Source organism: Gallinula chloropus, assembly GCF_964237585.1.
Source record: "Gallinula chloropus genome assembly, chromosome: Z".
NCBI lineage: Eukaryota > Metazoa > Chordata > Aves > Gruiformes > Rallidae > Gallinula > Gallinula chloropus.
Genome location: NC_140089.1, coordinates 24,763,333 through 24,782,844, shown reverse-complemented (window position 1 = coordinate 24,782,844; position 19,512 = coordinate 24,763,333). Strand labels below are relative to the sequence as shown.

At 45.4% G+C, this 19,512-nt stretch overlaps 2 protein-coding genes across 3 annotated transcripts in view; both read right to left on the bottom strand.

Annotated features, from left to right (window-relative positions):
- PGGT1B (protein geranylgeranyltransferase type I subunit beta) overlaps window positions 1-6,127 on the bottom strand; it is a 39,265-nt gene extending 33,138 nt beyond the window's left edge. The window contains 1 exon segment of the mRNA XM_084277987.1: window positions 5,864-6,127. Coding sequence (XP_084134113.1) covers window positions 5,864-5,991 — 128 coding nt within the window. The 5' untranslated portion in view covers window positions 5,992-6,127.
- A 3-nt stretch (window positions 6,128-6,130) lies between these two features.
- Window positions 6,131-18,271, bottom strand: CCDC112 (coiled-coil domain containing 112). Of its 2 annotated transcripts, XM_084277985.1 has the most exons (10): window positions 18,182-18,271; window positions 17,399-17,514; window positions 15,647-15,768; window positions 13,866-13,955; window positions 11,185-11,260; window positions 10,232-10,622; window positions 7,952-8,359; window positions 7,141-7,236; window positions 6,411-6,529; window positions 6,131-6,334 (listed from the first exon to the last, which is right to left on the bottom strand). In XM_084277985.1, exons 1-10 carry the CDS (start codon window positions 18,230-18,232, stop codon window positions 6,304-6,306), a joined length of 1,500 nt encoding a protein of 499 aa, XP_084134111.1. In that variant the 5' UTR covers window positions 18,233-18,271; the 3' UTR covers window positions 6,131-6,303. The 2 variants fall into 2 exon arrangements, with proteins under 2 accessions (XP_084134111.1, XP_084134112.1); XM_084277986.1 differs by lacking the exon at window positions 7,141-7,236.
- Window positions 18,272-19,512: the final 1,241 nt, after the last annotated feature.

The following is a 19,512-nucleotide window of genomic DNA, read 5'->3' as shown; positions in this document are numbered from 1 at the left end:
TTCCTATAAGCCACCCCTCCTTTTATATAGTAATGATATGCCAATTCAGACATCAATCTAAGGGCCTGCTTAGCTAAACAAAACCAACAAAGCAAACCAGGTTATTAACATATGGTGCACTAGTTCTCTGTGATGAATTTTTACATGAAAAGTCCCTAAATATGCAGCAAGCTAGCCCTGAACTGTAGTAAGCTCTCATTGTGTCCCAACCCAGTTTCAGATGCTCTGAAGTTATAAGTGTCAAACACCAAGGCTTCCTCTGTAACTAATCAGTGTATAATAGGCACACAGGATGTACTATCATCTAGAGGTACTTATTTATTGACCTTTGGTACACAGGAGCCTAGAAGATTAAGTTAATTAAACATAAAAAATTAAAGTATGCCAAATCCAAGTATCCAATACAGGAGTGCAGTAGCTAGCATTCTCAGTGTCCTTGCTCACACCTCATTTCCTTCCATAAACATGTACTACCATACCTGTAAAACAACACCTTCCTTGAGGGTTTTGTTTTTACCTGAAATCAGTACAGTCACCTAGCTAACAGCATGGGCCCTCAAACAGCTGCACTATGTGCTCTGACAGAGCATCAAAGCAACAGCACTGGGTTAGGAGACAGCTTGCTGTGAGAGAAAAGTGTTTGTGTAATAGTACCTTGGAAGTTCTGACTCAGAGTAAAATTAGCTGGATGTATATTTTGCCACCCACACTTGTATGTGCCTATCCTTCTAGAAATTCTTGCTCTGCTTTCATCAGGTAAAATGATGGATTGTGAAACACGTGCCACACGGGCAGACTAGTTCAGCATGCTAAGGAAAACCAAAAGTTAATGGCAGCTTTCCTTAGGAGACTACGTTATAATTTGCAGTCACCTCAAAAGCTCATGAGCCACTTTGGCCATCAGTAGTAGACACCTCTGAAGACGAGGAGGCAGATGTGGACAGAAGCCTCAACAGCCATGTAATTTCTGCATGTGGTTCTGCATCAGAACACCAAACAACAAGACCAAAGAAAAACACGGTGACATAAGCCAGCCTAAAACACACCTCCAAAGGAATTCTTCTAATTAAAACATAGCAGCTAAATGCAGCACACTGATCTCAATAAGATGTCACAATCTCAAAAGGTGACATTCCTACCAGTGGGCTGACCAGCTGCTACACTCTCCGTTTGGCCATTCACAAGCAGAATTTATGTCAACAACTTCTGTTTCAATGTAGCATTACATGGCACAAGCAGTGGCCACAACTCAGTTGAATAATGATGCCTTGTTAAACTGAGGCTGCTTTTTTTTTTTAACTTCTATCCCCAACTTTTGCATACTGTCTCATACCACTCATACAAACAAAAGTTTTTAATCTGTAAATATTTGGATATTGAATATTAACATTTCCTCCTCAAAAAAACCCCCATCATTCCATGATGTTCTAACGTCCTTGAAAAAACACACCACCCCCCAAAACAAAATCCAACCAAACACAGAATAGCATATAGCTTCACTGTTGCAAGTATTAATGCCAAGAAGTGTACACTTACTGTGTAATCATTAGATACTAAAATATTATTATAAAGTTTTTGACTACAGAAAGCCAAAAGAAGTAGGCTGCACACAAATGTACTTCTCTGCAGAACAAAACTACCTTTTAAGCCTCCTGCTGACTGAAAAACAGTCTTCCAAAGTACAAAATTAATACTTCAACACTTAAGTCTACTTTTGCCATTGATCACACCTGTGTAACCCAAAATTTGACTCTGGATAATAACCCATGATTTCAAGCCAAACCACTACTTTTACAAAACCCAAGGAATGTAGTGTTCAGCCACAGTGTATTATTTCTTTGAAACCTCATGTGTATTTTTGCAAACACTAACTTTAACAACCTTTTACTGAAACTACTTAAAGACATTTTTCACACATTAGCTAGCTAAGCTACTCACACTGAGGCACAAACAACATGCCAACCTCAGCGCTACACGCTGCTGCAAACCAGGTCCAGAAGACCACTACTGTACATGAAAGACAGGGTTTCATCTGTACTAAAAGCACATGGACCAGATAAACAAATATAAAGTGATTTTAGGTACAGTTAGGTTTCTGTTTACATATTCAGAGCTGATTTCTCTGTGTAAACAGCACTCGAATGACTAGGGAACGGCGTGTTGGAATTTACGTGTTGGGCAAGAACATCTGGCACCACTGGACACTGGCAGTTCCTGACATGGGCCTCCAGAGTCTGCACCCTTACTTCATAGGCTGTTCTGTCTCATAGAAAATTAAGACACATGTTCCAAGACTTAACACAGACAACTCGTTGCAGCATCTTAGTGGACACGTTGCATTTAGTGTAAAGATGTTAAATATGACGACTTCCACAGAGGGAAGCCCTGTCAGTGTAAAATAATCCCCAAGTTTGGCAATACTTTTGCTGTATCTTTTCTTCATGCCTTCTACCCCTGCAATTACTGCACGTGGGTTACTTTTAGGAAGTCAATCATCAAAACTTGACAGCTGTAATTGAGCTGTTAAATAACCTACTGAAAGCTTACAGAACAGGTATCATTTGTCTTAAGCACCCCTCCAAGACACGCAAGTATCCTTAACCGTGATGGACAGGAAGTTGGCCGGATGGTTGCACTCAAAAAAATTGTAGTCAACAGCTTGATGTCCAAGTGGAGACCAGTGGTAAGTGCTGCTCCTCAGAGGTCTGTACTGGGACTAGCACTGGTACACCCTCAGCAAATTTGCCAATGCAACCAAGCTGTGTGGTGCAGTCAGCTCTTTGGGTGGAAGGGCTGGCATCCAGAGGGACCTTGACAGGCTGGAGAGGCATGGTAGGTCCGTGTAAACCACATGAAGTTCAATAAGGCCAAGTGTAAGGTACTGCATGTGGCATGGAGCAATCCCAAGCACAACTGCCAGCTGGGCAGAGAACGGATTGAGAACAGCCCTGAGGAGAAAGATGTTGAGGGTGTTGGATGAGTTCAACATGAGCCAGCATGTGTGCTTGCAGCCCAGAAAGCCAACTCTGGACTGGGCTGCATCACCGTAAGTGCAATCACCAGGTCAAAGGAGGTGATTACCCCCTCCACTCTGCTCTCATGAGACTCCACCTGGAGTACCAGTTCTTGGGCTGTCAATGAAAGGACATGGACCTCTTTGGAGTGGGTCCAGAGGAGGGCCATAAAGATGACCAGGGGGCTAGACTCTCTTGGCCGAATTCTGAAAGCATCTGAAGTGACCAGTCTGAAAAAGCAACTAAGTATGCCACAAAGAGCATCATGAAGAGCTACAGTCTGAAAGACTTCAGCCACTAGTGAGTGGCATTCTCCTGAAAAACCTCACAGTACTGACAGATCACATATGAACCAACTACTTAAAAACTACTGTTGCCAGTGCTGCATGAACAGGTGTGGAGGCTCTGAGGAGTCAGGCTAATAAAGAACACAAAATGAGGTTTCTTTATTGTTGGACTTACTCCCTTAGCATTAAACAAATTACAGCTAAAGTTAAATAGACCCAGAACTGTATGGAAAACTTCATGCTCTACCACCCTGACTGGTAACCTCAAATGCAGTTGTTTCTGCTGCAGTGCAGTGAACTAAAAACAACGCCCTCAAAAAAATTTTTACAAGTGTTTCTTTAATTTAGTTGCATTTCCCCATGGAAGCACACACAGACACACCATTTCCTTAACAAGGGAGGTGAGAACAAAAGGGTAACCGCATTTCTTTCTTCCTGCAGCAGTACCAGCTCAGGAGGCTTGCTAACTCAGTGAACTGGTCAAAAAAGCACATCTACTACCCTCAAGGTCAAACTGGGGAAGATGCACTTATGGCTCAATACCCCGCTTTGAATTTGTTAACAGACATGGATGTGTATCTGCAGAGCTCTAATCTAAAAAAACAGAACTAAAAAAACCCCACCAAACCTGAGTAAACACTTCATGACTTAAAAAAAGCCTTAATTTAGATGACCATTTTTATTCCAATTGAAGGCTTGGACTTTGCTCATTACCCAAAAATTAAGGCATCCTGAAAGTTTCTGACAGTTCCAATTTTTAGAAAAGTTTTCTTCGTGGTGCAGACATTATGTGAGATACACTGGACACTAATTATTTAACATGGTGTGGCTACTAGGACCAGGCATTAAATTTAAGCCCAGACAGCTCATTATTTTCTTAACAGTTCCCAAGACAATTAGATTGTTATTAGCACTGTTCAAAAAGACTGGAGAAAACCCCATGTAAATTATGGCTGCTGTTTCAGCTCAGTGGCAAACTGTGATAGCTTCAGAATGCAGATCACAAAAACATCTAGGCAGTCAAAGACCTCTGGAGATGGCTCTGGAGATCTTCTGGGAAAAGTGCAGCCTTAGATGAGATGCCCCAGGACCCTCACAAGCCAAGTCTTCAAAGGAGAATCTACAGGGCAACCAATACATGGTTAAGTGCTGTCACAGGGAAAAACATTTTTCATTCTTTCAATCTTCCCCAAAGTGACTCATTCCTGCAGCCTACTGCCCCATCATCCCAATCCCAAGACGGGTGCACCCTCCATCTTTCTCGGTAACGGAAGACTGTGACCAGATCCTCCATCCTCTATGCTAAGCGATGCCATTTCTTTAACCTTCCTCCTTACGTCAGTTTTGCATGACGAGTCTGATACCTATACAAGTCATTGTAACTTAAATGTCTGGAAAAGAATTAAGAGTATAACGTACTAGTCTTCCCCCTGTGATCATTTAAAATACTGGCAAAGTACAGCAAAGCATAGTCCCATTCTTGAATAAATTTACATCTCTTAAAGTTCCTAACTTTCCTTTTGACTGTAGAGTTATGTTCTACCTTACACAGAGTTTAGCACCATACATACTAATCTGTGCATGTTTTCTGTCAACTGTTTGTATTCTCGACTGAAATAAAGTTAATTTAGTGTGAAGGTTAGATGCAAACCATTAAGCATTCTTTACAGCATGACTTGCAGGAGATTACAAAGTGAAAAGCAGCTGATGATTTTAATGGTTGAATAAAATACCAAACCCTTTACACATCAACCCTTCACATGGCCAGTTTGACAAATTATTGATCCTCTTTTGCCTCTGATGTAACTTTCTTCCTCTCACGGAGTCTTTAAGAATCTGAGGGGAGAAGCATCCCTCTAAATTCAAAGTGAGGAACACATCTCATTAGTATTGTAACTCTTACACGAGCTAATGAAGACTCACTCTTTCTTTTATGGTTACATAAACAAGAGCCTTCTGCATGCTGACTTCCAGCTAAAAAAAAAAAAAGGCTTAAGACTTTTAAAATCGGCTTGCGGGGTGGATTAAAAGACTGAATCAGGGATCTGAAAACAGATTAAAGAGGAACAAGTGTTCCCTCGCGGAGTTCAGGAGCGCACAGACGAAGCCCCTCCATCGATTCCAATGCTTCTGAGATCCGCCCGCCCGCGGGCAGACTCTAGGGAGCGCCTTCCTGCCGGCCACGGCTGCGCCCCGCCCGCGGCCGCGGGAGGCCGGGCCGGCGGGCAGCTCTCCAGCAGGAATCTCCCGTTAAGGCGAGTGCCCCGCCGGAGAGGGAAGAGACGCCGCACACGCCCCCCATCCCCATCCCCCCCCCCACACCCCGCCAACAGGGAGGGGAGCGCCGGGCGAAAGGCGAGGGGGTCAGTCCCGCGTTCCCTCCGCGCGGCCGGCAGCGCCCGCGCCCAGGCCCCCGCCACCAGCCCGGCCTCGGCCGTGCCCAAGGCCGGCACGGCGGCAACTACGGCCCGGGCGCCGCGCCGACCCCTCCCCTCCCCCCCACCCCGAGGGCAGGCGGCCGGCCCGCCCGAGCCCCTCCTCGGCCGGAGCCCGGCCCGCTACCTGCTGGTCTCCAGAGACGAGTAGCGCTCGGGCAGGATCTGGAGGCAGCGCTGGAAGAAGCGCACATGCCGCTCGGGCAGGAAGTCCAGCCGCTCCGCCTCCCCCGAGCCCGAAGCCGCCTCAGCCATCTTGCCGCCACCCGCGCCCGGCGCGCGCAAACTGCGTCATGCGCGGCGGCTGCCCCCGCCCCCTGCGGCGACGTCACACCCCGAGCGCGACCCGCCCCAAGGAGGGGGCTGGGGGCCGCCAGCCTCTAGCGCAGTCTGTACACATGCCGTCACGCAGCCCTGCCCGTCAGACGGTTCGATCCGAGCGCTCACAACACACAAGGCTCGCAGGCGCCGCTGCGCCCAGCACATCTTGCCACAGCTCCCGAGAACGGCGGGCGGCTTCGGGGTCACGGAAGTCATCATCCTGCGACGGGCTCCGGCAGGCGCCGCCTACATCCCCTGTCTGCAGGGCGGCACCGCTCTGAAAGAAAGGCCGGGAAAGGCCCGTCAGTGGCCGCGTCCCGGCCGCGCCACACGCCCGCCGCTCCCCTCCTTACCTGTGAGGCACACGCAAAACCGGCTCCCCACCTGCCGGCGCCATCTCCTTCCTGCGTCCCTCCCAGCCCGTGGTAGGTCTGTACAGCCGGGACCGCTCTCCGGTTACACGAATCTCCACCTCGGAGCCAAGCAAACAGAGGAACGGTCTCTGACACGGCTCACAGAACCAGTCACACGCCCCTGCCCGGCCGCCCTCACCTCCGCAGGTGCGGAGCAGCCACCGCACAGCTGCGCGCCGGGGCAGAAGGAGACCTTCCCCTCCACACCACCACAGGGCACGGCAAGAACACGAAGCCCCTAAGAGGGGCCCCAGCCGTTCACTCTCATTCAGTCTGATAAAAGGCTGAACTTCAAGCATGCAGACAACATTGCCAAAGCTCTTCTGGAAGTCAGCCTACCTACTTAACTAGTGGTAGAAAAACATTTTTAAAATACAGCCCCCACACCTACACTGCAGCTAATTTCTATGAGCTATAGGCTTTACCTGCAATCACACTGCCAGGAATAGACTCGCACCTGTTTTTCTCTGTTCTGTTGTGGGTTTGTGTTTTATTTTCTATGCACAAGTCCTATGTCTGCTGCATTTTTGTCTCCTGATAACAAGCCTTTTTTTTCCCCCTTTACCATTTAGGCAATTAAAAATAATTGGATTTTTAATTCAATGAGGAAAAAGGCTGATTAAACAACCAAGCTGCACACACCTCAGATTAAAAAAAAAAGGCAATTTACCTTCTCTCTTAACCTTGCCAAACTTTTTTCTTTCTCTTGTTTCCCTATTTCTTTAGCTTGCTTTTGCAGAAGCCTTAGCTCCAGCTTACGTAGATCCTAAAACAAACAAAAAAGAACACTCTCCTTTGTAAGCAAAACAAACTGTATGAACGTATTATGCAGCTTTTTCAAGGGTTGTGTTTGTTTAGAAATTATTTTGCCATGGTACAGAACAAAGTTACACTAGGTAGCAAGTTGTAACAGTTTGTCCTGCACAAATTACATGTACACAACTTTTCGGGGAAAAAAGGGGGTGAAGGGCAGTGGGAGGGAAAAGACTGCAGTAGTTTTATCTGTTTATAAAAATGAACTCTGGTGTGAATGCTGAAAATATTATCTGTTCTCCAGTAATCAGATTCACATTGGTATGTTATCTAACTTGACCTTACAGCTACTGAAACCTGCAGGATCTCTAAACATCTTTATTAAATGCCTGCATACATCAATTGGGTCTCCTATAGATACCATGGAGAGCAAAGCAGCCCAAGCTGTTCTTCCGACACGTTTTCACACTGAAGTAAATAAAACCACTTATATATGTAGGAAGGAATATGGGCTTGAATAATCATTTGGAACTTTGATATGGGGAAAAGGAGTATCTTTGGCTAAAACAGTTTCATACTGTTTCTCATATGTAGCAGATGCTGTTATTCATAGTAAATCAAAAATAGATTTAAATGAATGAAATTGGGATTCTAAAGTGTTTAACAGATTATACTGTAGGATGAAGTAGGCGACAACAAGATGCATAAATGGAGATGTAATTACGCACTCGCTCCTGAAACTTAGTAATTTCTTCAGCAGCAATTCTCTTCATTTTCTCCTTTTCAGCTTCCTCTCTCTTCTTTTCAAGCTTTTCAAGTTCCTCCTTTTCCTTCTTCTGTAAGGTATACCCTTCCAACAGTAACTTCATATGGTACTGACGCTGGTGTTCTTTTTGTTGCTTTCTCTCCCTTTCTTCTTCTAGTTTTAGTTGTGATGCTTGTTCCATTGCAAATGCTTTTGCTTTCTGCTTCTTCCATGCTTCAATTGCTGCTTGTTGTCTTTTTCTTTCTTCTGCTTTTTGTTTCTGAGCTTCTTCACGCTGTAGCCATTCTTCCTTGAGCATTTTGTCTGATTTCTCTTTTTCCTTCAGATCTCCTTTTTCTTGCAGCTGCTTTTCTTTCCACTTCTTAATTGACTGCAAGAAGACAGCAGGGAGAAAAAGAAAAAGGTTTTCCTGAAAGTTTTACACATTCCCATTATATGGTCTGATGAAAACATACGGTTCAAGAATACAAACTGAGGACAGGAATTAAAAATCTATTAAAGGCAAAATGTAAGGCAAAGAAGGACCTATGTCTGCTTTCTCAGAATTTAAAAAATATATTTATTATTGATAAGATCTTCCCTCAGTCTTCTCCAGGCTAAACAGCCCCACCTGTCTCTGCCTTACCTCATAAGAGATGCTCAAGTCCTTATTCATCATCATAACCCTCTGCTGGACTCTCTCCAATAGTTCCCTGCCTTTTGAACTTGGGAGCCCACAACTGGACACAGTACTCCAGATGTGGCCTCACCACTGCAGAGCAGAGGGGGAGGATAACCTCCCTCAACCTGCTGGCCACGCTATTCTTAACACACCTCAAGGTACCACTGACCTTCTTGGCCATGGAGCACACTGCTGGCTCACGGAGAACTTCATATCCACCCTAAGTCCCAGGTGCTTCTCTGCAGAGCTGCTTCCCAGCAGGTCAAACCCTAATCTGTACTGGTGCCTGGGGTTAGTCCTCCCCAGGTACAGGACCCTACACACTTATCCTTGTTGAATTTCATTAGGTTTCTGTTCACCCAACTCTCTGGTCCATCAAGATCTCACTGAATGGCAGCACAGCCTTCTGGTGTGCTGGCCATTCCTCTCAGTTTTCTATCAGCAGCAAATTTGCTGAGGGTGCACTCTAAGCCTTTGTCTGGGTCATTGATGAATATGTCGAACACCACCAGACCCAGCACTAACCCCTGGGGCACACCACTAGCCACAGGCTTCCAACTGGACTCTCAGCTGCTTATTACAACACTCTGGGCCCTGCCATTCAGCCAGTTCTCAATCCATCTCACTGCCCACTCACCCAACCTACACCTCTTACGAGCTTGCCTATGAGGATGTTAAGGTGTCACAAGACTTGCTGAAGTCAAGGTAGACAACACCCACTGCTCTCCCCTCATCCACACAGCCAGTCATGCCATCACAGAATGCTATCAGATTGGTCAGGCATTATTTCCCCCATGAATCCCTGTTGACTAACCTTCTCCTCCATGTGCTTAGAAATGACACCCAGAATGAGCTGTTCTATTACCTTGCCAGGGATGGAGGTGAAGCTGACCAGTCTGTTATTACCCAGGTCCTCCTTCCTGCCCTTTTTGAAAGCTGGAGTGACAATTGCTCTTCTCCAGTCCTCAGACACCTCCCTCCATAACTTTTCAAAGATGAGGGAGGAGTGGTTTGGCAGCAACATCCGCCAGCTCCTTTAGCAGTCATGGGTGCATCCCATCAGGGCTGTCACCAGGGCACCCACATCATTCAGCAGCAGGCCCATATCATCCCTAGTCTTCCTTCTGTTGCTGATGTGCTTGAAAAAAAGCACTTCTTTTTGTCCTTGACATCCTTTGCCAGTTTTAATTCCAAGTGGGCCTTAGCCCTCCCCATTGCATCCTAGCATACTCTGACAACAGACACTCTTAGTGACAGAGGTGATAAGAATTGCAGTTTCAGAAATGATTGCTTACAGCCCTGGGACTGACATTTACCTTGCTGGACTACTACTGTCAAAAGCATTTATGATGAACTTCAGCAATATACAGCTCACCTCCATGTGTTATTAGGTACTGGTAGTTTTTTAAGACAAAAACATTTGGCAAGATGAGGGCACTTAAGACTTCAGTTATATACCATCAACTGTGACAGAAGTCCACCTGGCACTACCACTAAAGAGGTAAATACAAAAGTAAGAAATGCACACATTTTAAAAGTAAGTACTTGTTCTTAAAGCTACAAAATCCCTAGTGATTTTACCTCTTTCTTTCTTTCCTGTAAAATTAGAAATTCTTGATACCATTTGTCATGTTCTTCAATATCTTCTTTTGTTCTTCCAGAAAGATACTGAAGGGCTTCCTCCACATACGACAGCCTTCCTTTGTGCTTCGTCCATGCTTTCAGGAAATTCTGATGATCAGAATCATCCCAGCCTCCTTGCCGCCCTCCCGTTCGCTTCAGAAATCTTTCAAACTCTACCACTTCTTCAGGTAGATGATTTTCCAGCGTTTTGCCAACTGAGACCCTGGCTGAAGGCAATTTTGAAACGTTTTCTGGCTTTGAGCTGCCTAACACCCACAGTTCCACTTTTCTCTCGATAACACTGAGCTCATTAATGGCAGTTTTCTCCTCCTTCAAAAGCTGTTCATATCTGAAAAGAGAACACTGAAATGTAAGGGAAGAAATACCATATTCATTGTTCGTTCACCAGAAACGAATTCTAGAATTGTTCAATGCTACAAAGAAGCTATTCTTCAAAGATTAAGAACTGAAACTATAACACAGATGACAGCATGATTGTAATGATCCCATAATCAAGCACTACACAATCAAAATTAAGTTATCCTTTTAGTGAAAGCATACATTTATGGCATGGCACTCAAAAAAACTAACTCCCCCTCCAGTGAATTAAAAAATAAAACCAAAAAGCAACAGCACCCCTCCAATCCCATCTCTTCTGCAGCCTTTCTCTGAAAAGCCTTTTCATAGGCAAATGAATGTTATATTGGATCACTGAAATAGCTCTATAAACGGTCTCTCTACAAGACTGTTTATCAAGATTCCAACATTGATTGCTTGAGTTTTGATTTACATACCACAGGAATCGCTACCAAAAGAATAACTCAAAAGAACAGTTTACTTTATTAATGTCAAGTTTTCACTGCATCTTATGAAAGCATTTTTTCCTGAAGCTGAAGCACATATAAACATACATTTGCCTCTGTTCCTCCTTAAAAGCATTGATTGCATTTTCAACTTCTTCCATCATTTCCTTGAGCCTGTCAACAACTAAAAAGGAGAAGAAGAAAAGAGCATATCACTTAAGAAGCCTACAGAATTTACCAGCAATTTAGCACTATAAAGAAACGTAGGCACTTGCAGAGACCTCTTGGACACTTTTACTTCAGTGTCTGAAAAAAACATGCATTTCCATTTCAAACAGCCTTAAAACACAGACTCTCGTTCAACAGGTGTGATTTCATAGTGATTTAGGTAACTTGATGCAAATCCCAGCACAAATAGTAGTCCTGACATGGTGAAAGTCAGCAAGACAGTTGTCCAAAGAAAATTTTGCAACAGTAGAAAAAGGTTTAGAATCTGTTTTAAGCAAGCACAATATCCCTATGGACACATATTGAACACACACTTCAACCTGGCATTAAATAATAAGCAAAATTGTTTGAGTTACATAGTCTAAAACTCTCAGTTACGTTTCATGCCTTGGTATCTTTGCTGATAGTTTAAGAAGATAATGGTGTGTTTTTTTCCTAGAATAGATACTGAATAAATGAAATAAGAAGCATTTAATTGTAGCAATGTATCTTGAGAGGAGTGGGCTTGTGGCCCATCCAGACTTGTTGCCACATGGCTTGACCCCCATATAATCAGGCCTGGGGGTTGAGTGAAGACATGTCAAGGTGCAGTCGGTCTGCAGTAACACAGAGCAGAAGCCTGTGAGAAAAGGTAAGAAACTGCAGGAAAGTTAACAACTGCCTTATAAGGAATAATGTGACTGTGTAGCTTTAACCAATTGTTAGCAATAGTGAGATGCATGTAAGGTCTGTGAACAGAGCACACAGCCACCAGCAATGTAATGTACCTTGTGTACCGATACAGGAATATATATAAACTGTGTGTGTCTTTGAATAAACGAGCTCAGCATTGATCACATTGATCTGAGTTAAGTCCGTTACTTCAACTCCAGCATTTAACGCAGCATCAGAAAATAGTAGGAGGTCTTTAACCTGTGTTCCACACAAGGTATGAGAGTGGTTATTTCAGTTCCTATTTCCCAAAATTTTCAAAATGTACAAACTGAATGAGTTGTTTCAGTACCTTCCACATGTGGAAGCCATGTGGACAGCCAAAAAGGAGTTCCCTGTAGACCCACATACCCTGTGCCCTCTTAGCAAGTGAAAGAGAGCTGTATCTAAACAGCACTAGAATATTAACTTTATTTTATGTAAAGAGCTACCTACAGAAAATAACTAGCTTTCTGGTGGAGAAGGGGTGCTGCAGGGGTGGGTTCTGCAAGAAGCAGCCAGAAGCTCTCTGCAGGCACCACAAAGCAAACACCAGCCAGCTCAAGGCTGGAGTCATTTCTGACCAAGGCCAAGCCCATTAGCAATGGTCACAGCACCTCTGGGCATCACATTTAGGAGAAAAAACCCACACACAAACAGCTGCTTTTTGCCACTAGAGAAGGGAGTGAATGTAAGAAACTGTGCAGACACCAAGGTGTGTGAAGAAGGGAAGGAGACACCTGAGGTACCAGAGAGAAAGATGCCCCTGCAGCCCGTGGAGAAACCTGTAGCGGAGCAGGTGTCCCCCCCGCAGCCCATGGAAAAGGATGAGACTCCACCTGCAGCCTGTGGAGAGGCCCCACGCTGGAGCAGGTGGAGACATACAGAAGACACTGTGATTTGTGTTGGAGCCTCTGCCAGCACTTGCAGCCCGTGGAGAGACAAAGACACAGAGATGAGCACGAGAGAGATCCGTGCCAGATCAGGTTTGTGGCAGGGAGAGGCTTGTGACTCTGTCGAGGACCAGGCTGGAGCAGCCTGGGCCTGAGAGACATTGTGATTTATGACTGCACCCCACAGCAGTGACCCACGCTGGGGCAGCTGGTGAAGAGCTGAAGACCCATAGGAAAGGGCTTATGTTGGAGAAGTTCATGAAGGACTGTCTCCCGTGGGAGGGATCCCGTGGTGCAGCAGGGGAAGGGTGTGAGGAATGTCCATTCCTCCCCCTCTCGCCCCCACAATCGGCTAAGAAGGAAAAGATCTCATGAGGAACTGAGCAAAACCCCCATTCTCTGCCCCTCCCTGTGCCACAAAAAGGGGGGAGAAGGGAGTGAAATCATGACCGAAGTCTGCTAAGAAGTGAGGGGGCGGGGGGAGAGGTGCTTTAAGATCTGGTTATCCTTCTCGTTACCCGACTCTGGTGTCACTGGGTGTGTGATATATTGTAACAAATTAAAGAGTTTTCCTTCCTTTATTCCATGTTGAGTTTCTTTTGCCTGTGACACTGATTACAGGATGATCTCTCCCTGTCCTTATCTCGATTCCTCATCCTCTCAATAGACATTTTCTCCCATGTCCAGCTGAAAAGGGGAGTGATAGAGCGATTTTGGTGGGCATCTGGCCTCCACCCAGGGCCAAACCAGCACACCAACCCACACCACTTCTAAGACAGAGTAAATTTCCCTGTTTCCACAGAGACCTGTACCACCTTTCGTAGTTTCTTACATTTCTGCATTCTTCCTCTCCCAGATTCCTGGAGCAGCAGACAGACTGGAGAAGGAGTATCTCAAGCCAGCAGAAGAATCACCAGCCCAACTACTGAACCAACCTATCTATAGAGGAAGACCCTTTTAAACGTCATCAGGACTCACATTCTGGCGTAGTCTTCACATCTTTTAACTGTCGCTGGAGTCTTCTCACATTACCTTGTATTTTTGATAGCTGCTGCAGGATTTTAGCTTCTGTTAAACAAAATAACATACTGACAGTTATAACAGTTCCTTTGTGCACTACATCCACTACCAAAAAAATGAAGTGTCCAAAATAAACTGGGGGTTTCATCTAAGCAGGGACACAAGTTCTGTTTGATCATAAGAAATTGCCATCATACTAAGCATTTTAACATGCCTGTAAATGCATGTACCTGACTGCAAAGGCTGTATGTCCCCATACAGCATCAACGTATTTTAAAATTAATATTTTCCATTTTTAAAGATATCAACAGGATAGTCTAGATATCCAGATTAAATCAGATTTGGGTTTTAGGTTTTTTTTTTTCTCCAAAATATTTTATTTGTAACCAGAGTCTGTAAAACACTGCCTATGCAGATGACACCTCCTCTAGAATTTTGAGGGAGACTCTAAACCAGGCATCAAAACACTCACCAACAAAGCGGAAAAACTTGGAAAGCAATGTACTACTTCAACGAGTTTTCTTTAGTTGCAGTGTTAACAAGTAGAATGAATGTTTTTGTGTACTCCCAGCTTACATGCACTTATTGCTTTGTTACCACTTGGCTCCTCAAGAATCCCTAAATAAAACACCGATGAGGATGAAGTTTTGGATATATCTGAAGTACTAAGGAACATGGGGACTGTATCTTTCATCCTAGATTTGGCTTAAAGAAGGGATAATAGAGTCTAAGACCTAAACTTGACAAAATGTAGCAAAGACAACATGATCCTACTGGTTCCAGCTGAGATCAAAGTGTAAAAGCAGATATATCAAGCTCAAAGACCTCGACACAGTCAATGGGAATTTTGGGGGTTCTACTACACATCCTAATAGATGCTATAGTGTTTTACACCTCTTATATCTGTCAATTTTATTCTCACAACAGTACTTCTGTGCGTATTTCCATATTCCCTTCTTAGCCCTGGGAAATTTTCTGAACTTTTTAACCTAGTCATCCCTCAGCAATATTTACATTTCATAAGGATTGCAAGATGTAAAGGACATTATAAATAATATCCTTTAATTAAAGACACATTAAAACACATACAAATTTGTAATCTAAGTATACTTTGTCTATACTTGTCCTTTACCCTCTTCAACTTACTTTGTTTTGATCTTCAACAGAAGGTATAACATGATTTGATTACTTTACATCTAGATACTGTGACCAGGGAGTCACTTTTTTTTCATTAAGTACTTAATTACTCTACAAGTGGAACAGAAATTATAGGACAGACTGTGTACCATATCATAGCATCTGAAGAATGTAAACAGAGAACTATTAGAAGTACATTTACAGCAGTGTGAGAAACTTTCATTGTGCTAAGTATGCACTTATTGTACCTTAGCTAGACTACATTAGGTTTTGCAATACACACAAAAAAATTGATCCCACTTTTCCAAAACAGTAACCAAAAGCTTTTCTGCATTGCATCTGCTATACTCAAGGTTAAAAGAAAACCGTTAATAACACAGGAGGCCCAAAACAGTTATGCTTATGAACTTCACAAGTGAACTGTGGGAGTATTCTTTACAAGCAGGACACATGGTGAAATACCAAATTTATATCACTATCTACCTTCTGCCAGAACTAATCTCTGTGCTACCACTTACTAAACCATTTAAACAAACAGTAGGGTAAAAACAAAACAAACATAAAAAAATAACACCACCACACCCAAATAAAACCACACTTACTTTCAGTTTTCCTGCTGACAGTCATGCTGCGTTCCAGTTCCTCTAGTATGCTGTACTCTGCCCTGGAATCGCTCTTCCTATTGTAAAGATGTCCATTCTTGTCTTTTTCTATATTTGCAATCCTTGGGAAAAAGGTTGCCACACCGTGCAAGACACAATTAACAAAGCTCAAAAATTTTCTAAGGTTAGCATGCAGCTGAGGCTGTGTCAACGAGACTGGCTTAGGTTTTATACAGATCACTGGTTTGTTCCTACAGCTGCTTCCAACAAAATTCTTTCTGTGGCTGTAACATTACACACCAAAGTAACCCAAGAGCTTGAACAAGAAATTAACAAGAAAACCACCTCACTGGCAGGAAGTGTGGTTCACAAATTGAGACAAATGGCCTGGAATTTGATCTGTGTGCTCACTGTCAGGGAGCTGTACCAGATTTTCACTGGAAAGCACAGGAACAGAGGCAGGCTGTATTAATGCAGTTGCACACATAGATGGAGCCCCCACACAGACAAAACAAGTACATTCCTTCAGCCCTAGCTTTAATAATACTATCACTGCAACTGTCGATTCTAAGTCAAGATCATTAGCAAAGATATTAAAGCTGCTCCCTTCCTGACCATGCTTTATGCACAGTACGGAGAGATGACTTTTACTTTCTTACCAAGGTCAGAAGCTCCAGGGTACCACCAGTCAGGATGGGATGTGTTTTGCCTTACAACAATCTGGTGTTATATTAGGGTTTGACCAACAGAACAGCAGATGCAAAAGGACTGCAGACACTGGAGCCCTGAGCACATCTGGGAAGTTTGCTACCATTACCTTATAGAGATCAAAACAGCAGGACTCTGGTGTCATACAGTACAGAGACTGGTAGGATTCCTAATGCTAAGCAACAATACTGCCAGGCCAAGAAACCCTGTCTCTCAGCAGCAGCTTGGTTCTTCAGCACACTATTGCAGTACTAGATGGTTCAAACCCTTACAACGGTGCAGTTTATCATTCACAGTTTAAATGCTTTGCTGGGCACTGGAATTCACAGACCACACCCAAGTACCAAATCTCTCCACAAAGTGCACCAAAAGCCTTCAGAGCGCAACAACCATGGGACAGTGTCCAGTAGTTAAGTAGCATGCCTTGTGTGAAGCTACTTGGGAACATCTACGTTACCCAGCAGTCAATTTGAGCCATAACCCAGGATCCAGAATAATCAAGGAGGTGCAGATTCATAAAACACTGCTGTGAGACTGTCACCTGCCAGTAAAGTTCTTGCAGCACTGAAGACGTGGGGAAACAGATTTAAACCACTTCTGTGCCTGAGATGTCTTGAATCCCTGATTTCCTAAGAAGCGACCAAGATATTCTAGACCAAGCACTTTCAATCTTCTCTGAGAAAGCTGTTGCAATGTTGCAGCAATTCCCATTTTGATGACATGTCTTAAGGGCTTAGTTCTTAGGCGGCTAAGCAGAGCTCAGAGGAAAAACTGAAAACTCAACTATGCCACTCACTTTCTTTTCTGTGCATCTAGTGCAGCAGCAGCTTACTAAAGGTAACTGACCAAAGTCCAGGTGGTAATTTGAACAACATGGTACTTCGGAGCTTATGAACCTATCACAAACTGCTGCAAGCAAGAACAGTAATGTCTAAGCTTCTGAAAAGGAAGCCTTAACCTAAAGGTTTTGTTACCATGAATTCATACCTTTAAACTTATTCAGAACAGCATAAAAATATATTTATGATGAAGTGTTTAACTTACTGGGTTTTGAGCTTTTCTGCAGTTCTTATGAATTCAACTTTCTTAGCTTGTTCAGCTTTCATCTTCCAGTTCTGGAATTGTCGACCAGCACCTGCAGTACTGGAACAGTTGTCATTCTGTATACAACAAAATAACAAAGCAGTTATTTCTCTTTCAGAACGCTTGTTTGTTGGTTTTAAGCAGACACCACCACAGTACAGGGCAACAGCGTAACTTCAGCTTTGTTACCAGAACGATTTAAAAAGTTAAGTCACACAGGTGTGAAACTGGAGCGATGGCCAGCTGATGACCGTGTACAAACCCACATTCGTCAACAGGGAAGCAGAAAACCCACACCACCAGCTCGCACTAACAGAGGCTGCTCACCACGCTGCATACTACACCAGCTACCTCCCCTCTCGCAGCAGCCTCTGACCTCTCTGTTAACATTTCACCTGCGTTAGGCAGGTGACCCCATCTCATCTCACTGAAGAAAAGCGCTACCTTAAGTCCTGAAACCGGCTCTGTGCCCCTCGCAAGCTGCCAGCTCTTACAGCAGCCCAGCACACTCCTGAAAGGCAACCGCTGCTAGGAACGCGGGTAACTAAGCCGCCTTGCTCAGGTTAAGAAACCATTTTGAGGCCAGCCCGCCAAACCCCCGCTGCTTCCCAGACGTCCCTTTTTTAACCTCGTACGGGACTCAAACTCCTCAGCGGCCGCCTCCCGACAGGCCGACAGACGGGCTCCCCCCCCAACCCCGGCGGCAGGAAGGACCAGAGAGAGGCGGCCCGTCGCGGCCTTTACCTGTTGCTGCCCGGCGGCCGCCGCCGCTACAGCCATTGCCAGAGCAGCCATGTTGTCGGCGGCGGCCCTGGCTGCCGCCCCGCCCCGCCGGCAGTGCTGAGGGGCGGCCCGCGCCGCGCCGCGCCCCGCGTGTCTCAGGCGCCCGAAATCCCGGGATTTCGACAGAGAAGAAGGCGGGTGCGCTTGTGCGGAGCGCTTGCTGCGCGCTGCCCGAGCCGCGCAAACGTTGTGGAGAGGGAAGGTGCCGCCGGCGCAGGGGTGAGCGCTGGGGGAAGGCGGCCGCCTCAAGGGGGCCCAGGCTCTTCTCCGGCGGCGCTTCGAGTCGCCTGAGGTGCCTAGAAGAGCGGGGGCCACGGGCCGGGCGCTGCAGGCAGGCGTGCCGTCAGGGCGCTGTGCTGGGGGCCCACCCGCCGCACAGCGCCGGCCTCCTCTGCGGGCTGTTGGGAACCCCGCGCGCGGTGGTCCCGCACGGGCGGGGAAGCGCGGTGTCCGGCTCTTCCCTCGGCGGTTGGCGCTAATCGGCGACAGCCGCGCGGGGTTCTAATCGGGCCGCGACTGATGGGCTGTCTCGGGCGCACGATTTGCGGTTACCTTCCCCCTCCGCAGCTCCTGGGGCGCGCTTGTGCTCACCCCCCTGCCAGCGGTGCTGTGATGTGAGGCCTGGTGCTGGCTTCCTGCGGGGGTCTGCGCGTTGCCCGGGCGGGCAGCCAGCAGGCTCGCCGCCCGATGCCTTCTCGGAGCCATCGAGATGCCGCTTTTCACTCGCGCCTACCGACCAAACTTTTAATGAGCTGCCAATTAACATTTCTGCGGAACAGAAATAAGCTATTCACGCGGTGGCTTTGCTCACTGCAGAGATTGTGTGAGCTGGTGTCTTCCCAGCTGCGGGACACAAAAGCGCTCGCAGATGCCAACCAAATGGCCCAAGCTGAAGACGTTTTATTGCCTAATTGATGTTTTAAAAAGCACTTCCCTGACAAATCTTTTCCTCTTTCTACTTCGTGACGGCACTTACACTTGATTTCTTTGTATTTGCTGAATGGGAATTAACAAGTAAAGGAGAACATTTCAAAACCTGAAAACAGTCATCAGCATGAATTAGGGAGGATTGTTCTCACAGATTGCTACCTGGAGTGGCTTGTAAAAATAGTCCCCCCGCAGCAGTGTTTCAGAGCCTTCTGTATCCTGTCCTTCACTACCAGGCGTAAGATAAACGTGTCGGATAGAACACGTTTGTATCTGCTTTCCACTGGTGACTGTCAGCCGTTCTAAGGTTTCTGTTACTATTGTCAGAAAATGGGTAACAGGTCGGGTTGCTCCACAGCAGCCAC

Excerpts from the sequence above, each read along its gene's own strand:
- CCDC112 (XM_084277985.1), bottom strand. The coding sequence starts at position 18,232 with ATGGCTGCTCTGGCAATGGCTGTAGCGGCGGCGGCCGCCGGGCAGCAA. Across the intron at positions 15,769-17,398 it reads GCAGAAAAGCTCAAAACCCA|GATTGCAAATATAGAAAAAG; the intron begins GTAAGTTAAACA and ends CTTTTTCCCAAG. Across the intron at positions 7,237-7,951 it reads TTACTAAGTTTCAGGAGCGA|GATCTACGTAAGCTGGAGCT; the intron begins GTGCGTAATTAC and ends TGTTTGTTTTAG.